At 40.1% G+C, this 16,420-nt stretch overlaps 1 protein-coding gene across 3 annotated transcripts in view; it reads right to left on the reverse strand.

Annotated features, from left to right (window-relative positions):
- Positions 1-1,028: 1,028 nt before the first annotated feature.
- The window catches only part of SLIT2 (slit guidance ligand 2), a 361,018-nt gene continuing 345,626 nt past the window's right edge, over positions 1,029-16,420 (reverse strand). For all 3 annotated transcript variants that reach the window (XM_073237782.1, XM_073237781.1, XM_073237780.1), the window contains 4 exons: positions 10,386-10,540; positions 4,316-4,607; positions 3,884-4,095; positions 1,029-2,779 (listed from right to left, as the gene is read on the reverse strand). In XM_073237782.1, coding sequence (XP_073093883.1) covers positions 2,538-2,779; positions 3,884-4,095; positions 4,316-4,607; positions 10,386-10,540 — 901 coding nt within the window. In that variant the 3' untranslated portion in view covers positions 1,029-2,537. The remainder of the gene's footprint in view (positions 2,780-3,883; positions 4,096-4,315; positions 4,608-10,385; positions 10,541-16,420) is intronic.

Here is a 16,420-nt window from a genome sequence, read left to right on the forward strand (position 1 = left end):
TTCTGTTCCCTTACAAACAAAAACAAATGTCTGTAATTCAGATTACTTAAATCGACATGATAGTAGGGAAAATTGTTGTGTTGTGGAATTAAAGCCACAAGGCTTAAAAGTGCCCAGGTAGAGGACGGAAGTTCTTGATGCTTCTCTCTTGAACATGGACACTGTGGTCTGAAAGGCCTGTGGCAGAATTGCTCTCCTCTGTTTTGAGCTGTTTTTGTCTGTGTAAAACAGGGAGCATAATAATCCCATAGGTTTGTAATGAGAGATGAATCCAATATTTTATATAAAGCCCTTGGCATAATGCCTGGCATATAATAAGCCCTCAGAAAACAGTGGCTATTAAGAAAACACATTTCTATAAACACAGATTTACATCCTGTCATCTTTGCTTCAGGAATGATTCACAACCCTTGAAAAAAGAGAAGCAACTAATGCAAATGAATAAATGTTACAAAGACTATGTAGTACCTACAAAATTAAAATGTGGACATTTTGAACAAGAAGGAATACATGGCTGGGCGTTTGTGTCTGGCAGAGAGCGAGCATGTGTGTGCATGTGCATGATTTTTTTACAGGGCAACGAAAACCTCTTATCATGCTGGGTGAGTATTAATATGCCACCTAGCCAATGCCCCCCTGCTCTAGATGGTAGACCTTGAGATTACCAACCTTTGCCTAAGAATGTGTGTGAGAAAGGCATTGTCTTTCAGTGTTTTCCACCTGGTTCTAATTGAAGGGAAAAGAAAAACAAAGATGAAAATACCATTCGTGGTTTAGACTTCACCTTATACTGTTTGGGGGATAAATTAATTGAATATCCACTTTTTTTCTAGCAAAGAATATATTCTATCCATCTCTTTCATGTGGCCATCCCAAAGTCCCCGGATGTGACCATATGCTGATTGCAAACCAATTTCTGGCAACCGTAAGGTATAAGTTTTGTTCCCTGTTCTGTCTGTATCACTTTAAGAAATTCTTAAGGCAGGGGCTCTAAATATTGCGCAATGTCTAAGAAGACCACCAAGCTATTAATGAAGTAAATATCTGTTTAATTTACAAACATCAGTAGTGTAACTGATATTAGTCTGGAGAAAGACAACGCACATGGAATTATACACGTACAGCTAATTTTCTTTGTAAAGAAAAAGGTTTTGGGAAAGAAACATCTGCATCTTTACAGGGTACCCTGGGATTTTAATGAAGGAAGAGCACAGTCCGCTATAAATCATCATCAATTCTATACTGTAATTTAGCAGCAAACACGTTAACATGGGAACATTAAGGTAATAAAGATCTTTATTGTTTGGAAAAAAAAAATCACAGTTCTTGACATTGCAGCCTTTTCTGTACCCATCCCACACCCAGTAAAAGGACAAAAAAAAAAAATCAAGGAAATATTAATTTGTAAAAGATCTACTTTTCTAGTGCCAATCGCTACACACCATCTCTGTTCTGTGAGGATGGTTGCAGAGGGGCCACCTCTTTTTGTACAATGACCATCTCACGCAGACTTTACATGCTCTCTGCATGTATCCTGAGTGAGGCCAGTAGGTCAGTGACACCAGTGGTCAGATGTCAAGGTAAACAAACAAACCAACACATATGTATCCCAAGATAACACCCTATGTTAGTACTATTGCCAGAAAAACAAAAAAAATCCTGATTTTTAAGTTTGAAAAATATACAAAAATATCAGGACAATATAAATTAATATATATTAAAGCATCAAGAAACAGCAAAAGGAAGGCCTACAATGTTAAGTACAATGGACTTTGATACAATAAATATTTCTCATTGAAACTGAATACTGTATAGGGCTGCTTAGAACTCATAGAAACAAAATTCATATTATTACTAATTTATTTATCAATAATCTATTGGTTCTTTATCATCTCCTTTATCATTTATATTACAAAAAATTAATACTGGAAAATGGTAGATAAACACTTCTGTGTGCTTCTTCTGCTAACATGCTGATGTTTGAAAAGAAGGTAACATTTATTTTAGCCCTCCTGTCTCTCACGAGTGGAACCCAGGTGTTCAGGACACTTTATATTTGCACAAAATATTTCTTAGTCATTTGTTCTGTGAAATCTGGGGTTCCATTCCTCTGCCTTGCAACCTCATTCACACACCTGTGCTTGGTCTGTCCTGAGCCACCGGGATGCGAACGAGGGCGCATGGATTTCCCACTGCTGGGCCGTTTCCCGTCAGCCCACAGAGTAGCTGCTCTCCGCCTTGCCGATGTGATTCTGCGTGTCTTGCAGCATGTTGCAAAGACGATCTGAGTTGCCCGCATCCCGTATCTTTCCAACGCATCCAGGCACAGTTCTCCCGTGTTGGGGGAGCTTTAGTTCAAGCGTTTCTTTTTTTTTTTCCCCCAAAGGCAGAAAAAAAGTCTTTATTCTCATAATAAAAATAAGTCTGTTCTGTATTTTACAATATATTTCAAATATTTCCATTGTGAAGCATTAATTAGTTCAACGTGGTCAAGAGGTATTCCGCATTTTCCAAAGACAAAAGCTGCCAGGGCACGTCTAGGAGGCGCACCTGGTGCAGCCGCACTTGACCACCTTCTCCACCTCGTCCACGAAGGAAGAGCCATCCGTGCACTCGAAGGAGTATTTCCGCCGCTTGCTCCGCAGGGGTCCACAGCACTGCCCTCCTGCACACCCGCCTCGGCATTCCAGCCGGGACACCTTCTTCGTTGTCTGGCAAGCGGCGTAGCCCTGTTGCTTTTGGTAATAATCTCTTACCCGTTCCCCTCGACAAGAGATTTCTGGAAGACAGCAAAAGCACAAGCAGATTAAGGACAGTCGCCTCAAGTCTCCTGGACTGACTGTGCGTCCATGTCTCAACGCAGGAGATGCTGCTTTTATTTCCACTTGTACCTGTGATTTTCAGGGTTATGCTTTTCCTCCATATTATGGGCTGGCGTTCTTTGAATCAGCCTTCTGTTCTTTGAAAAATACTTCTTTTTGGCCTTTATTTTCTGCAAAGTGAATACTAGGTAGGCAGACTATAAATACTACACTATTGGACTGAGAAGAAAATTGAATTCCTAAATCTTTCCCTTTATTGCAAAAATACACGTCTTCTGTTTTTTACACTGCTAACAGCTGGTTTTGTTTACCACAGGGAGCAGTTTCAGAGAGTATGCAATTTAATTTATTAGACCTGGAGTTTAATATCATTCAATCTGTTCCTTAATACAAGGAACATTCCCCTAACTTCATAAATTATCCTAGAATGAACTAGTTCAAAAAGAGACATCTGCTAAAAGCTTCCACGGGCACGTTCCTCTTGTCCCGTCCCTCTGATACACACAACAAAATCCATGCCAGCTGGAGGCAGGACGCGTTCCGATCACGCAGACAAAGGGGAAGGAGAACCGTGGGCAAAAGTCAGGCCATTTCCATCCCTTTCACCTGCATCATGTGCTGTGATAAATCAGTCAACTCTAAGGTCAAAGGTGATTTCTGTCCTTAAACGAGAGCAGAATTATGAGCTCCCTCTTCTCCGTGCCAGAAGACAAATTAGTAACACATATGGAGGAGAGCAGCAGGTAAGGGTAGGAAGTGTGCACAAAGTGCCTCCACGTAAGATAAAAAGGAGTATTTTTCCCAGCAAATGAAGTTGTGCGACGACATGTGAGGCCATGTCACCTCTTGCTGTGGAGGTTGAGGACATTCCACATCTGGGGCCTTCCCAAGACTGGGAAATCAATTAGGGGCGGCAAGTACGGGCAGTGCAAAGACCCAGGGCCCCTCACTTCCTCTCCTCTCTCTGCCCCTCTCCCTGGGCCTCCTTCCTCTCTGTCTTTCAAAGAGGGGGCTCACCTTGCTTTGCCACGACAGGGAGCCGCCCAGCGGGGTTGGCTTACCTCGATCACAGCTGCCCCCTGTGTACCCCCCGCTGCATTCGCAGTAGGGCTGCCCCAGTCCGGAGAGCCGGCACTTGCCGTGCTTGCACTTGATGGCCTGGCAGGGGTTGAACAGGTCCTCCTCTTCATCGCAGAGCACGCCCCCGTGGCCCTCCAGGCACTTACAGCTGTAGGAGAACGCATTGATGGGCAAGCAGGTGCCGTGCACGCACCTAGGGTGGAGGAAGGACGCAGAATGGGCACGCGTCAGGCAGAGGGGCAAGAACGGAGGGAGGATGACGGAGGGAATGGGAAGGAGAAGGCACTGCAGGGATGACTTCCTTCTTTCCCTCCTACATCCTCCCTCCTCCTCCCTCCCTCCCTTCCTCCTGGGTTTTGCTTTACTGGTTGGGGTATGTGTGTTTAACTACCATGCATGCAGCCCAGACTTACTTATTTCCTAGACAGGGGTCGTTGGTCCTCTGGTCACAGAGAGGCCCGGTCCATCCTTCCTCGCACTCGCAGGAGAAGCCTGACTGGCTGCCGGGCCGGCACGTGCCGTGAGCACACACCTTCTTGTGGCACGGCTCACAGCCGGGCAGGATGCCGGTCTGCATGGGCACCTTGCGGAAGTCCTGCAGCTCGCTGTTGATGTACAGGTTCCGGATGCAGCCGTGGAAGCTGGTGCCGTTCTGCCCGGGGGCCTGGCGCAGAGCCGCAGCTGCGTTGTTCTTCCCGGGCATGCCTGGGGAGGGACACGGGCACAGGCGTCAGGCGCTTTGGGGGATCCTGAACCGGGGGCTACCCACACCCTCTTCGCTCTTCTAGGAGGCTGGCCATCTGTGAGACAGTTCTTTAGAAGGACAAAGAGCATGAGCATCCAGTCCTGTGGGTCTCACCCTGGCCCCACATTAGAATCACACAGGATCTGGGAAGAAATACCGATGCCTGGACCTCAGCCCAGACCCTACCTGATGAGATTATCTGGGTGGGGTTGCGGAGGGAGATGGGATGTGTGTTTCTTTGTTTTTATTTTTTCAGAAGAGCTCCAAGGCAATTATCATGCTCAATGAGAATGAAGAATCTAGTTCATGGATGGTTAATTTTAAATTTCTAACGTTTGTTTTCAAACGAAACCTTACACTGAGGCATACATTTATAAAACCTTAAAAGCAGAGCTACCTAACCTACAGGCAGATTGGAAAGGGGGAGGGGATTAGTGTTCCTTCTCTCCCCACCCACTGCCTCAACCTGGCCGCACACCCAGGAAGCCTAGAACTCAAAAAGTGGGACCCTCTGAACAGCCCTACCCCTTAAAGATGAAGGCACAGGGCCCAGAGACCTTGGGGGACATATTCTATGTCACCCAGTAGACTGGGCTAGAGTTAGGCTGATGAGATCAATCTCTGCCCTCTGTAGGGTCACTGGTCAGTCTGTCAGCCCCAGAGGGTGAGAACTGGGTTCACGTGACCTTCCACCCTGGCCCTGCCAAATTCTAAGCCTGCAAGTATGTCCCGAGCTCATCACTGGATGTCAGGGCTTGAAAAACTCACGCATGCTTCCTGTTAGGATAGCACTTCATTCTAATCCTTTTTTTTTGTTTGTTTGTTTCTTGCTAATTCACAGTGAAGCCTTCATAACCGAGAAATTGGCAATACAAAAGATACTTTTCCGAAAACAGAAATTGTAATCCTGGTATATCAACATCCCACTGGTGACAGTCATCTGCTAACCCCTCATTTGGCAAAACTCAGGAATCTTTCCATGGCCTAAGCCAGACCCTGAAATAGTTCCTGGATGGGATCCTACATGAGGCAATTGTCCAGGTTGCTGAGGGGTAAGGAGAGGGAGCCTGCAGCCTCCGGAGCAGCTGACGTGGCCCTGGTGCGCACACCTCCCTCTGCTGGACTCTGATCTGTGGCTGGAAGGTGCAGGATGGGAAGACTTCCGGTTCTCACTCTCCAGGGGGCTCGTTGGTCACAAAGACCTCTTGGTCTTATGACCTCAGCACTCTGAGGGCCCGCCCCACAGCAGCATTGTTTTTCAGATTCAGAGGAGCCTGTGGGAGTTCTAGCAGGACTGAGGTCAGGTAGCTAGGTATACAGAATCCCCAGGGTGGGGGTCAAAGTCTTTATTGCTGACTTTGTGTGCACTTGGGACACTCATTTCTCCATGGGGGCTCAGGTTTCTCACCTATCACACGAGTGGGTGGACCAGAACAGTTGTTTCCAAGCTTACCATTTGGAAGAAGGACCAGAAGAACATGTTCAGGAGGCAGCATCCTGGCCCACATTCTCTCCCCACCCTGAAATTCTGACCCAGTAGGAGGGGGTGGGTGCCGAAATCTAAATGTTAATCTGCAGCTCGGGTGGGTCATGGTCACACTTTGGTAGGTACTAAATTAGGTGTCTTAGCTTTGAATTCCAAGACTCCAGGCTTTCAGTGTACGTGACCCTGGAAACTGGGTTGCTTTCTGGAGTGGGGTCAAAAGCCTGAAATGGGCCATTTCCAGGAGAGGAGTAATGGCAGGAAATTCCTTGCTCTGTGAGCAGTTCTAATTTAATCATATCCATCCATCAGAAATGTGTAGACCTTAATGTTCAGACATTTGTGACCCTTTCTTTAGAGGTTAGAAAAGAACTTCTTCCAAAATTATTGTTAATAGCTCATTTTCATGGAGGTACAATACACATAGGTGCACATGTCAAGGCTAAATGCAGACTGATGGGCCAGGAGCAGGGAGAAACAATTAGTAAATGTGTTCCTTTTATTCCCAGAGCCAAAAATCATAAAAGGTTCAGCTCTTATTATTATAATTTGCAAATGAAAAATGATACATCACAAATATATTTACTTTCAATGGGATATCATAAAATCAAGAACTACTCTGAGTCAACCACTTCCCATGCTTGGTGTATTTCTGACTAGGGACCTAGGTCTTAACTGATGAAGAGAAGTTGATCCATGGATTTTTTTCCTTTAGTCTTTCCTCTCTATCACAGCTGGACTGTAGCTGGAATTCAGTCAATCGATCAATCAGCAAGTAACTTGATAGATGGTTTTAGCCTTGGTAGAAGTCTTTAGCCCTAACAACCTGTACATGCTTCAGAATGACAATAAAGGGACCAAGTGTCAGGACTGAGGTCCTCTGTCCAATGGCGGCATTAGGAAAGGGTCTGTGAGCCTCCATATGCAGATCTTAACTTAAAAAAAAAAAATCCTGATAGGTAATACATGTTCTGGTTGGACTATTATACAGAGGAGCCTAATAAAGATTAGATGGCTTTGTGTTAAGTAAAGCCTGTGTCATGGGTGTTCGACAGGCCAAGGTCAGGTAAAGCTGCCTCCCTGTTTTGATACATCACCTTTGCCTACCTGCCTTCGGGCAGGTGTCCCTGTTTCCAAACTTGGAGGAAAAAAAGAGAGCTTGTTTGTCTCGCTGTCCTTCACTAACATAGGTTCCTCTGCTTTTGCCATACGGATCCAGGGCTGTGGGCTCACAAGTACTTTGTATTTTTAAAATCTGAATTGCCCTTCCGCCTATACTCTCAGTTGAAAGGGACTGGGCCCAGTGTGTTCTCTGGCAGGGAGGCTGGGATGGGAGTGGTTTGTTTCAGGCCTGGATGGACAGAAGTTCTGTCTGTATTCTTCCAGAAGTGCTACCCTCAGAAGGATTAGCACTTTTCAGTTTGAAATTTAAAACTTGTTTTCTTCCTCTTTTTAAAAAAATGTTCTGACCAAAGTACTCTCATTGTCTACTTTTTTTTTCTGCATTCCAAAGGGGGTTTAAAATACTTAATGAAATGGTTTCTAATGGAAACATAATAAATCAAGTAAAGTACAAGTACAGAAATAAACAAAAAGCCACACAACTGAGATGGCTTCCCTTGCTGCTCCATGCTCAGAAGTGACTGGCAAGGCGAGTGGCTCTGCGGTCAGAGAGACCTGAACTCAAACAAGGTCTCTATCACTTCCTAGCTTTGTGAACTCAGACAAATTTTATGAAGTCCCTGAGACTGTCACTTAGGGACTATAAAACAAAAAAATCATACTTCCTAAAGTCTCTGAGGATTAAGATTGTAAAAGCAACAATGTTGTTTTGGGCACATAGCATGTGCACAGTAAATGGAGTTTCTTTTCACACAAATCATAGGAACACCTGTGACTGGCTTTACCCATCCAAAGCAATGGTTGTTAACTACAGTCCAGGCAGAAATGGAAGGCCTTTGTTTTTAAATGAATCTTATTGTTGTGATTCCTATGAAGCGACTAGATCCATCAACTTGCTGAGCAAACCTCACACACAATGTTTTATTACAACGCACTATGGTCCTGAGGATGAGTGGGCTTTCTCCACTCCCCTGGGCACAGAAGGGGTGCTTCTTTCTCAACATTGTATCCTTCCTGCATCTCTGTGTTAGCTTAGTTCTCAGCATACGGTAGGTGCTCAATAAATATTTACAGACTAGAACCAAAGACTTTTAACTATTTCTAAAAAAATCAAAATCCTATCAAGGTGTAAAGATTTTCTACTGCTAAAATTTAAAAAATTCTAGATCTGCTCTGGACTTCTAGAATAATTCCAAAAATGCTTTCAGGGAAGGGTTTGAATTAACATAATTGGGCAGTATCTGCTGGTTACTATTTTGCAAGGAATGATGCAAACTTTGTGATCTCTTCACAAAGCAGATTTTTTTCTTCTTTGAAAAGAAGAAATGAGTTTCTTTTTTTCTTCTTTCCAACTGAAGAAATATTTTACATTGACCTGTTCAGAAGCTTTTGCTTATTTATCTGTAAGTAAATTAATTTTTTTTGAGAGGGCATCTCTCATATTTATTGATCATATGGTTGTTAACAACAATAAAATTATGTATAGGAGACTCAAGCACAATCATTAATCAACCCCAAGCCTAATTCTCAACAGTCTCCAATCTTCTGAAGCATAACGAACAAGTTTTTACATAGTGAACAAGTTCTTACATAGTGAATAAATTCTTACATGGTGAACAGTGCAAGGGCAGTCATCACAGAAAGTTTCGGTTTTGATCACGCATCATGAACTATAAACCATCAGGTCAATTATGATTATTCGTTTGATTTTTATACTTGATTTATATATGAATCCCACATTTCTCCCTTATTGTTATTATTATTATTATTATTATTTTTTTTAATAAAATGCTGAAGTGGTAGGTAGATGCAAGATAAAGGCAGAAAACATAGTTTAGTGCTGTAAGAGGGCAATTGTAGATGATCAGGTGTGTGCCTGTAGACTAAGCATTAATCCAAGCTAGACAAGGGCAACAAAACATCCACGGATGCAGAAGATTTCTCTCAAAACAGGGGGGGTGAGGTTCTAAGCCTCACCTCTGTTGATCCCCAATTTTTCACCTGATGGCCCCCCTGCGACTGTGCCTGTCTTAGGTTGTTCCTCCCTTGAGGAATCTTACCCGTCTCTGGCTAACCAGTTGTCTTCTGGGGCCATACAGGGAAATGTAAAGTTGGTAAGTGAGAGAGAAGCAATATTATTTGAAAAGGTTAGCTTTTTACTTCTTTGCAGATTTATGCCCTATGGCTTCTATGCCCAGCATTTGTCTTGAGGTATCTTTACCATGTAAGTAAATTAATTTTATCAGTCCATTCACACCAATTCAATGATTTAATTTAATGCAACTCAATTCAACAGCACATGCTTCCTTGCTCCTTTGTCTGAGAATTGAGACTCTACATCTCCAGTTTATGATTATTCCTCCAGACAGGCAAGAGCGCCAGCTCTCCTGTGTGGGTCCTCTCCTCGGGGCCCCTTCAACTTGCCTCGTACCTCCATCGCTCATCAGTTTACTCACCTGCATTCTCACTGATAAGAATAGAGTCCAGACAGAGTCTTTGCTGTCATTCAAGGTCCTAACCCACCTTTCCAATCCCCTTGCTTGTTCATTCACCTTAAAGTCTTAGCTTCACAGAAATACTTTCTGCTACCCCAATACAAATGGTATTTTAATTAATATTAAATGTTATCATTTGATTTCATTAATAATTGCCCTATCATCTACATGAGTTAGCAACTGGTAGCACAGATATCCTGCATGGTAACATGTGACTGAAGCTGGTAGTGTTGGCCTCCTGAGGGGAGCTGGGTGGGCCATGAACTGCTTACTCTGCATCGTCATTTCTCCATTGTCTGATTTGACCTTGACCAGCTTTGTTTCTCTATAGACCTGACCAAATAATGGGATTGAATTAGATGATGTGTAAATCATCTACCATGTGATAGACACAAAATAATTATTAAAGAAATGTCCTCCTTCACCCAACCAACATTTAGTTAGACTCAGAGCCAGGATTACCAAATGATCCCTAAACACTAATCTAGTGACCTTTCTTTTTTATCTTTGCTGCCCATCTTTCAATGATTGATTACACCTGGCCAATGACCATGACACCAGGCATCGACAACTTCAGAGTTAGTGTGTGATGAGAATCACGGGGCTTGGAGACCCGCTGCATTTGGAAGAGAGCTCACCTCCTACATAGAGTGGAGAGTCAAAATTCAGAGTTGATTGCTTTGACAAGTTGGTGATGATTTTGGGGCTCCCTCCATCTACGGAGAGGGAGAGACTCTGATCCAGTGCAAGTAGTTCCACAATGTGAAAGTTCCCATCATTGATCGTCTCCACACTACAAAGAAAAAACAACTTAGTTGATGCTTCCATTTTCTTTTTATGAAAGATAAGTTACAATACAAATTCCAGTGAATACTTCTTGGAAAAAGATATTCCCATCTTACATTAATAAAGATAAAGACCAGTAGTTGATTTAAAAATAAAAGATATTTTCAAGGAGAATCAATGAATTTCTAGTTCTTAAGAAGAGATACAAAATAAGCTTGTTCTCCCACTGAGAGACATGTAAATGAACACATTTTATCATTACCCAGTCACATTCTCCTAATACGTAGAAATTATAAAAGATAATTTAGATGCATTTGCCTTTAAATGTCACTGGAATTCCTTTGGCTGAGATACTGTTACTCCATATTGTACTCAAAAGACAAGGAACCTACACTTTTAGGTGCCAAATATATCCTACAGATAGAGATGTTATGGGAACACTGGTTTCTGCTCTTTTAAATGCTATACATTAAGATTTATCAGAATCAAACATGCCCACAAACACAGGAAGAAGCTACCTGGTAGGATCATTGAACTTTTTGCCATTTGTTCATTGATAATATACTCTTGCTCTGCATTTTTCAGAGGAATGTCCATTAAATGATATTACTGTGAACAAGCAGAGAGGTGGGAATAACAGTTTGGACAGAATGTTAACAAAGTCACGTTTAAGGGTTCAGGTGATGACAATGGTTCTTCAGTTCTTTATCTATAACTTTAAAAGGCCAGGTCTAACAATTATTTCAAAACAATTGTAAGGGCGTAAGGAAATTCACGAAGTGAATAAAAACAAAAAGATTGAGAAACTGAGAAGAATGAGGATGAAAAAGAAGATAAAGTTGGGTAGTAGTAAATAAGTGCTATATAGTTTTAAAGTGTGTTTGTAAATCTACCATCAGTGTTACAGCAGGCCAGATGAAAACAGGGCCGGGGGAACAGAACCGACAAAGAACACAGGACCAATGTGAGGCGCAGTGTTCTGAATATAGTCGCCTTTCACTACAGAGGCAAAATTTGGCATATGGCATAATGGAGTAAGATTGACCTGGATTTGAATCCAGTCTTGCATTTATTAAATGTTTGACCTCAGATAAGTCACTTAATTGTTAGTCAACTTTCATCTTTAGTAAATGCTAACAAATATATCTCCCTTTATAGGGTTAATTTGAGGACTCTATGAAATGATCTTTAAAAAATTCAGAGCAAAACATACAGAATAAAGAAAGTGCAAAGCTAAATGCTAGATGTTAGGATCGCCATCAGCGCCACCATCACTACCACCATCATATAAATAATCTGATGATATTTCAGAATCTTCTTCAGGAAGAAATTAGTTCAGCTTTATTTTTAACATTAATTGTAAGATAATTCTAAAGACTGGCAGAAATATAGCATCTTCTTTGTGATCATATCTTTTTCAAGTTACTAATAGTTTAAGTAACACATTAAAATAAGACATTCAGACAGAGGTAGTGGCCAACTGCTTTTTTCCTTTCTGACCATACACAATACTCTAGGTAGTTTTATATGAATGTTCTATGAACATTGACCTAATTAAGTCATAATCTTAATAATGGGGCCCTCATTTTCCCTTTACAATTGCAAAGAAAAGACCCATATATACTGGGGGTTCTTGGTCACATATTGGTCCTTGACAATCAATCCAGGCATGTCATCGTCCATGATGGTGTTTAATGTAGTACAATGAAATAAGCTGCTTTAAAGCAGGAGCCATGTATTACTTACATCTGCATTCCTTAATGTATCCAGCACAGTGTCTGCTAAACAGTAGATGCCCAATAAATACATATTAGGGAAATAAAATATAAGGGAGTTACATTAAGAATAACATAATTTTTTTAGTAATACTAACTGGATTATAGTTATAGATTGTCAGGAGGCTTCAAGCATACTTAGAGCACAGCATCTAAAGGATGCATTTTGTTAAAATATTGGGATATTTCAGGAGCTTTATCCTGAAGGATGATTGATGCTGGGTGATAAATCTTATTGCCTTGTCTTGGGTCTCATTAAATGTGTGATGTTAGATAATTTTTCTCTCTTATTTTCTGCATCAGGGAAATGCAAATAATAAGACCAGAATGGCTAAACAGGTTTGAAGCCAGGTTGTCTTGTTCTCAAAAACATGCTCTTAAATATTATGCATCACTTTTATAATAAAAAAGCCTGAGCGAACCTAGTATTATGCAAATTGCCTGTGTTCTCACCACTAACAAGACTTTAATAGCTGGTTTCTCTCCCAAATATCCCAGGAACAAAGTTCAGTGAGTAAAAAATCTTGTATGATGGTTGCACACCTTGGTACATTTACTAAAACTCAAGGAATTGTTAAAAAAAAAGATAGTAATCTTATAATGAGAGTTTGAAGATTATGGGAATGCACGCACAATACAGAGATTTGAAACTTGGATTTGGATTCCATTGTCCCATTGATAAGCGAAATTCAAACTGACTAGGCTTTTTTCTTCCCAGAAGTTTTAAATGTCACTGATCATTCCAGAACTTGACAACAGTTACCAATAAGCTTAACTCCACTTATATTTCCCTGGAATTAAGTAAGGCTTCACTTTGCCTTTTAACATATGAGCACTGTGAAATTAAGATGTTTAGAATCTTTGCTTTTTAAGATGATATTGTGGGAATGGGCCCAAAGATAATATGTGAGAGTTAAATTAGTGTTTCTAAAGCATGAGATAAACAAGGCAAGTCCAGGAACCCTGTGACTATCAACCTTTTAAAATAAAAGCAGTGACTGATGTACAAGTTCTTATGTGAAAAAACTGAGCCATCATTGATTTTACAGTTTCTCAAAGTCGTCTATTTATTTATCCACTCACAGTGGCATAACATCCTTGGGGTTCTGGCACGTATTGATAGGTTCTCTTTCCCTCTTCTCCCAGGAACTATATATCTGATGACTCACGGAGGTCATAAGTGAATGACTTACTGAGCCTCTCCACTGGGAACATAAATTGCTTTTATTACCACTATTCTGTATGTATTTTTACTGTACTTATCTATTACCTAGGACTTTGTTTTCTTGAATTTCTAAATGGATGTATGAAAATTTACTAAATTATGTCTTGTAGTCTGCTACAGAAAGAGCTTAACGACTCAGGGCTTCAAAGAAGAGAGGCTCTAATTTATGTGTAATTTTCTTTCTCTATGTGGGACACATTAACAATGGCATTTTATATTTCTGTCTCAACTGTAAAACTTCAGGTATTTCAGTAGTATAATAAAGATAAACAGTTCACTTTGCTTATATCAGGTCCAGCTCTTTGCTTTAAATATATGAAGTATCTGTTGGCACATTCTGTGCAATGGAATAGGAACCAGAAGTCAGACAAATTCAACTAGTCGTCTCATTTTGCTGTCTCTGGACTGAAAATACTTCATCTGTAAAGTGGGGATGGTAAAAAATGTCCCGTAGCTCTTTAACTCTTTAACTCAAAGAAGTACGAGGCCAAGTGGGATTAAAGTTTTATATATATATATATATATATATATAAAACCAGAGGGGAAGCTCAATAATCCATGTTTTAATACTTTCAGGTAATTCTGACACATGGTATTTGAAAACAACCATTCCATAGCACTGTCTGTACGTCTGGCCCTGTTAGCAGTATGAACGTCTACAGGAAGCTGTGAGCTTCTGCCAGATAATGAGAAGATGCGTGTGCTACTGTAGTTCTACTGGAATGATAACTACATCTTGGTTTTTCTTGAACACACTTATAACTATGTCAACCACTCCTTGTAAACATAATACCACATAACAAGCGTTCTCATTTCTATTCATCTGAGAAAATAACTGACACCTAAAATGAAACTTTCTAAACCAAAAAGTATCCTACATCCTACAGAAACAATAATTTAATGTGTGATTATGTCTCCCTGATTTTAACAGATTTCATTTTACTAAAATAAACACAACCCCTTCTCATCAATGTGGAAAATTAACCAGAAATCAAAATGATGCATTGATGTACAAAATTATTCGCATATGGGAGGTTCCAAGAGCACATTAAATAATGCATCACTTGGAAAACAAAGTTGCACGAAAGTAAATCTTATAAAATCATGCAATTAAACTGAACTTAAACTGAACAAATTCTCTGAAGTAAGAATATATAAAATTACTCACTTTTAAAACATTAGTATGGTGTATTTTTAATAATGTTGTATAAAAAGGAAACACATCAAGATTTGAAAATTTAATTCAAGCAAACAAAATCTTTTATTAAGCAACTTAGGGGAAATCTGGAAAAACAACAGTGGTATTGATGTGTTTTTCGGTAATGATGGAGAAATAGTACCTTGCATCAGAGGTCACATTCTAGTAAGGACTGACTGAGGTCAGAGGCATTTGGACAATTGCCAGACTATTCGGAGTAGGAGTTAAGATTAAGTTAAGGAGCCAAAGTTATGATTCAATAGTAGGGGCCAGGTTAAGATTTGGGACAAATTTCTAGGTGAAGGTGAAGGGAAAAAAGCAACAGTAACTCCATCGTACCTTGGATGCCCAAGAAGATAGTGATGCCTCTCAGTGAGGTTAGGAATATGACAGGGACACAGATTTGGGCCGAAAAAAAGAAATGAACTCCATTTTGGATATTCTGAATTTATGATCCCAATAGTTTTGGTATGCATTGTTCTAAATATTGTACATGGATCAAATCATAAGATTCTTACCAAACGTTCTACAAAGATGAACTATGATTTATTAGAGGCCCAGAAAGCTTATGCTATTTGCCCAAGACACACAGTCAATAGACGGCAAAGCTAGAACTTAAACCAAGGCAGACTGTCTTTAGGTCACCCATCGTCTGTTACTTCAATTTTAGTTGTGAGTTGAATGACATTCAAATGGTTCAAAAATCAAAGTAATATAAAATAGAATTCACATATAAATCTTGCTTCCCCCACACTCCTTCCTCTCTGCCCCTTGTTTTTCTTTATGCAAATATATGGAAATATAAATATATGTATTTATTACCCACTTTTGACACTTGTTTTGCCTTACTTTTTTTCTTTTGAACTGAACAATATACCTTGGAGTTTTTCAATATCACACAGAGGGAACTCCCTCATTTCCCCTTCTCTCTCTCTCCCTCCCTCCTCTTTTTTTCTTGTTAATAGTACATTCCATTGCATGGATGTACCATTGTTTAGATAAAAACTCTGTTTTTTCCTAATTTTTGTTTTTACAGCCCATGCTACAGTGAATGACCTTATGCATATGCCATTTCTATATCTTCAGGTATATATACAGGATACATTCCCAGAAGTGGGATTTCACAGGTCAGAGAGTAAATGAATTTGTAATTTTGATAGATATTTTCAAATTACCCTCCAGAGAAAGTATAAACAATCTGTACTCCTAGTGTTAATGTAATATGTAAATTATAAACAGGGTAAACAAATAATAATGGAATATGTAATCTATAATCTATATGTAACATATATATAATGATAATAATATAATATGTAAATAATGTTAATGTAAAATATTTAGAGGGTAGACTTTCAATGCTGCTATACTCTTCAGAAAGAGACACCAGAAAAATTTTTCTGTATTGTTAGAAGGTAAATGAGAATGAAGACAATATGAATAAAGAGTGAGGACAAAACTGAGCTCAGAATTTAATTCTCATGGGTACATGCTGTACTGTTATTAACAGAAAGATTATATGGCCTGAATTTACACACTAGTAATTGGCCAAGCCTAAATCTGAACATATATCTTATCCACTATGATTATTACTTGCCAAATACTAGATTCTCCTAGTGTGTTGAAATATTTTTTCTCTATAGTCATTATTTCACAAAGGCATTTTCTATTCAAAATCAGATTAATATATTC

The sequence above is a fragment of the Manis javanica genome, chromosome 5 (assembly GCF_040802235.1).
Source record: "Manis javanica isolate MJ-LG chromosome 5, MJ_LKY, whole genome shotgun sequence".
NCBI lineage: Eukaryota > Metazoa > Chordata > Mammalia > Pholidota > Manidae > Manis > Manis javanica.